We start from the raw sequence: 5,032 nt of genomic DNA on the forward strand, positions 1-5,032 counted from the left end.
ACGTTCCAGAACACTGTTGGCACGTTACAGAAAACATTTCATAACGTTGGCGGGACGTTGTAAGAACTGTTTTGGGACGTCACGGCCACGTTACAGAAACGTTGTGATGACATTCAAATGCATGGTCGGACGACGTTGTCACGCCGTTGTCTGGAGTCTACAAAATAACGTTGTCACAACGATAAATCGGAACGTTGTGGTAACCATTTGACAACGTTTAAACGACGTTGTAACAACGGCAAATTGTTAGCTGGGTATGTAGGTATAGGTATCTAATCAGATAATATAAACTGTTGTATCTTGAGACACTGTTAAACCGGGTGCGGTATATTTTACTTTAGCAACAGCACCATACCGACGGCTGGCTCAGCGGTGACCGATCGACTCCCCCGACCCACCGGCCAGCACGACGCGGCCCTGACCGTCTGGCACGATCACGTGACCGACCGATCAACGGTCAGCCAATCACAAAGCGAGACGCCAGACAGTGAGACACCAGACAGCGAGACGCCAGACCAAACTGGGCGGGTACCCGCGCACTGGGGATGGGTAACCGCTCCGGAATGTTCCCAGCACACAACACCCTCCCATTTAAATTAAGAGCAATTAAACAACACCAACTTGCAATTAAACAAGACCAACTTCGAAAGATACATTATGGCCTCTAGTAGCGCACCGCAGGCCGTCTATTTCTAAGCGGGTATCGTCGTGGAGCGTCAGCGTCAACGCCCATCTGCCTGGGGACATTCGCGCTCACGGACGGACGCTCCGGCGATGGTTCACCAGATAGTGAGCCGCGGTCGAATCGCGGCGGGGAGTATCGAGGGGAGACGACACCGGGCTGCACTCGCTGTAGCGCAGCATCTGGCACGTGATGCTCCGGGAAGGCGCGACCGGCGCTCTCTTCTCGTCTCAGTGTCGACGGCCGAGCAGGAGAGGTCGACCCGGTGCCGTTGATGGCCGACTCCAGACGCTCAGCAGGCGGTTCAGCTGGCTCCGCAGCAGCAGCAGGAGCAGTAGCGGAACGGCCGGCCAGACGATCGGGGACATCGGCGCCGCAGATGTCGCCACCGTGCTCCAGCTCCTCAGCAGTCTCCAGACTGGGCGCCGATGCAGCCTGTGAGTACAATTGATTGATGTGACGCTTGTGTACCTGCCCATTGGACATCCGGACCCAGTACAGAGGATGACGATTTTTGACAACAATAGCAGGGCACCACACAGCCTTCTCTCTGCCGAATTTCCGAGCCCACACAGTTTGACCAACAACAAACGCAGGCCTCACTCGAGTATGCCTTCTTTTGTGACTTTCTACCAAGTTCTCCTGTTTCCTGATCACGTTACCTTGAAGGTCCGGCTTCAGTTTATCGAACCTGGTGACCGGCTTGTATCCGATGAGCAGCTTGCCAGGAGACTCCCCGGTCGTTGCATGCGGCGTCGCCCTGTACAAGAAAAGCCATTTAGACACAGCCTCCTCAGCACATACGTCAGTCAATCTGTCAAGCCGTACCTTGAGCTCTCGGACAGCACGTTCAGCCAAGCCATTCGAAGCGGGAGAATAAGGGGCTATCGTGCGATGCTGAATGCTGTTCCTGTTCAAAAACTCTTGGAATTCTGAGCTAATGAATGTTGGGGCATTGTCTGTGACAATGACGTCGGGCAGACCGAAACGCGCGAATATTGAAGTCAGTTTCTTGATCGTGGTACGTGCATCAATGGAACTCATGATCTCTACCTCGATCCATTTTGAAAAGGCATCACAGACAACCATGTAATACCTGCCCTTCCTCGGGCCGGCAAAGTCAATGTGCAGTCTGGACCAGGCCTTCACTGGATATTGCCACGGATGGAGCTCTTCTTTAGGAGGATCTGGACTCTGGGATCTGCATACAAAACATGATGCGGCTAGCTCCTCGATATTTCGGTCAATCCCAGGCCACCAAACTGTTGTTCTAGCCAAAGCCTTCATTTTGACTACCCCGAAGTGACAACTGTGGAGTTCTTCCAGGACAGACTTTCGAGCCGCCTCAGGTATGACCACTCTTGTTCCCCACATTACACAGCCTCCGATCATGTAGAGCTCAGTCTGTCTATCTGCATAGGGTTTCAGATCAGAGCTCACGTTCTGTGACCATCCCATTCGAATACAATGGATGACCTTGCTGAGAACAGGATCCCTGTTCGTCAGTTTTTCTACTTTAGGGGCACTCAGAATGTTGGCCTCTTCAAGGTAATTGATGAGTAAGACATCCTCTTCCTCAGGAGGGATGTGACTCTGCCCTACTGACTGTGTCATTCGGCTCAGACCATCAGCGTGAGCAATGTCATTTGTTGACTTGTATCTGATCGTATAGGTATACTGGGAAAGCTTCAGCGCCCAGCGTTTGATTCTGGCGCTTGTCATCTCTGGCATGCCGCTGTTCTCTCCAAAGAGCTTGATAAGAGGCTTGTGATCTGTGACCAGTTCAAATTTTGCCCCATATAAGTAGTCACGGAAGGCGGTGACACCAAATATGATAGCTAGGGACTCTCTTTCGATTTGACTGTACTGTTTTTCTGCTGTCTGTAGCGTCCTAGACGCATACCCTATCGGCCTCTCAGACCCATCTGGAAACGCATGTGAGAGCACAGCTCCGATCCCACGAGCGGAGGCGTCACAGGTGAGGACTAGTGGGAGGTCAGGATCGAAATGAACCAGGAGTTGATTAGACGTGAGCAGCCGTTTGCATTCCTCGAAAGCCCTTTGATGCTCTTGTTCCCAGGACCACGGTGTACTCTTTTTGAGGAGCTCAAAGAGCGGGTGTAGCGTTTGGGCTCTGCTGGGGATGAACCGGGAGTAATAATTGACGATGCCGAGAAACGACTTCAGCTCAGAGACATTTGTGGGAGGAGGCGACTGAGTTATGGCTCGAACCTTAGCCTCCGTGGTACTAAGGCCATCTTTGTCGACGACATGACCAAGATACTCAACGCGGGGGACCAAGAAGTGGCACTTGTCCGGTCTCACCCGAAGTCCGGAGTCCTGGAGTCGTTGCAGCACTTTCTCCAGACGGGACACGAGCTCGTCTTCAGCCCGTCCAGAGACCAGGATGTCGTCGAGGAAGATGAAGACTCCTGGCACGCCAGCCAGCAGCTTTTCCATTTCACGCTGAAAGATTCCCACAGCTGAGTTTATCCCGTACGGTAGCCGCAGGTAACGATACAGTCCACGGTGAGTGTTGATTGTCAGCAAGTGTCTGTGCTCCTCTGCTACTTTCAACTGTTGATATGCACGGCTTAAGTCTAGCTTGGCAAACACCTTTCCCCCAGCCAGTTGGGCAAACATGTCCTGGACCTTGGGCAGGGGGTGTCTGTCTACTCGAATGGCTTTGTTAGCTGTCTGTTTGAAGTTTCCGCATATGCGGATTTTACCGTCGGGCTTCACTATCGGGACGATTTGGCACGCCCAGTCCGCAGTGCGCACTGGCTCGAGGATCCCAGCCTCGACCTCTGCGTCCAGCTGCTCCTCCACGCGTTTCCTGAAGGCATAGGGAATGTTCCGTGGACGATAGAAACATGGTTTTGCATCCTCATTGACGTCAAACTTCACCTCCACGTCTTTCAGGCACCCTAGATCAGCAGAAAACACATCACGGTACTTTTTCTGCAGCTCTGCACCCATTGACTGTCCCCGCCCAGGATCACCTCTGACCTGTTTGATGGTTTGCCAGTCGAGCTGAAGGAACTTCATCCAGTCCCTTCCCAGAAGATTGGGTCCTGCAGTGTCGACCACGACGACGGGAAGCTCCAGGTGCTGCTCACCGTAATGAATGACGGCACTGAACTCCCCTTCGACCGGGATGGGCTCACCCGTGTACGTCCGAAGCCTGGCGCTGCATCGCCGAAGTTCAAGGCTGTCGTCGCCGCCTGTAGTCTTCACCACCTCGAAGGTGCGGGCATTCATCAGCGTGGATGCCGATCCTGTGTCAACCTCAAAGGTAACGGGCACACCGAACACTACGACGTCAACTGTGATTGGAGGGGACCTTGCTTCACCCACAGTGTACACGCTGCAAACATTATCCTCTTCAGCATCCTGACTAGGCTCTGATACTCTGACAGACTCATCAGTCAATACACAGTGTGTAGATTTCGCTTGCGAGGCGCGCACATGATCTTGATCATTTTTGCGACATTTGCGACTTAAGTGACCCTGCTCGCCACATGAATGACACTTGTACGTCTTAAAACGGCATGTTTGAGGTGAATGATTAGTGCCTCCGCAGCGGAAACATTCCGATCTGACATACCGATTGGATGGTGACCCTTTCACCTGTCGTGCAGATCCAACTCGGTGAACGTCCTGCGCCACTGGATCGGATGACTGGGCAGCCAGCTGTCTTGCGCTTTTCGTCGCCGTCTCTGCTGCCAGTGCGATCCGCTGCGCCTGTTGGAACGTCAGAGTATCTTCCTCGGTCAACAACCTCTTCTGCAACGCCTGATCAGCGAGTCCACACACAAATCTGTCGCGTAACATGTCATCTCTACTTGATCCAAAGTCGCATGGATCGGCCATGACTTTCAAGTCAGCCACAAACTCCTTTATCCCCTGTTCTGATCCTTGACATTTCTGATGGAACCGGAAACGGCTAACGATAACAGACTGCTTCGGATCCACATGATCTTGCACGGCCATGACAATATCTCTATATGACATCTCAGAGGATCGGGCGGGTGCCAGAATGGTTTTGACTCTTTGATACGCAGTTTGCCCAATGCCAGCCAAGAGAAGTGCTCTCCTTCTATCATCCTCTGAAATGCCCTGAGCCTCGCAAAAGAACTCAAATCGTTCAATGTAATCCCTCCAGGTACCTTGACGTTCATCAAATTCGCCAATGGCGGACGTGAGACATACCGTGGGCTGGTGCATTGTTGAGATACCTGTTGCCGGCTTCCTCTCATCTGAATCACTCATCTTGCCGTGGGATCTCATCCTCGTCGCCACTGTTGTATCTTGAGACACTGTTAAACCGGGTGCGGTATATTTTACTTT

At 52.5% G+C, this 5,032-nt stretch overlaps 1 protein-coding gene across 2 annotated transcripts; it reads right to left on the reverse strand.

The window, feature by feature from the left end:
- Positions 1–896: 896 nt before the first annotated feature.
- LOC122391109 (uncharacterized protein K02A2.6-like) lies at positions 897–4,203 on the reverse strand. 2 transcript variants are annotated; one of them, XM_043384774.1, is made up of 5 exons: positions 3,692–4,203; positions 3,412–3,518; positions 3,008–3,148; positions 1,345–1,442; positions 897–1,117 (listed from the first exon to the last, which is right to left on the reverse strand). In XM_043384774.1, exons 1-5 carry the CDS (start codon positions 3,941–3,943, stop codon positions 1,086–1,088), a joined length of 630 nt encoding a protein of 209 aa, XP_043240709.1. In that variant the 5' UTR covers positions 3,944–4,203; the 3' UTR covers positions 897–1,085. The 2 variants fall into 2 exon arrangements, with proteins under 2 accessions (XP_043240709.1, XP_043240708.1); XM_043384773.1 differs by having other exon boundaries at positions 3,008–4,203.
- Between the last annotated feature and the right edge of the window lie 829 nt (positions 4,204–5,032).

The sequence above is a fragment of the Amphibalanus amphitrite genome, unplaced genomic scaffold, assembly GCF_019059575.1.
Source record: "Amphibalanus amphitrite isolate SeventyFive unplaced genomic scaffold, NRLGWU_Aamphi_draft 000422F_arrow, whole genome shotgun sequence".
Classification (NCBI taxonomy): domain Eukaryota; kingdom Metazoa; phylum Arthropoda; class Thecostraca; order Balanomorpha; family Balanidae; genus Amphibalanus; species Amphibalanus amphitrite.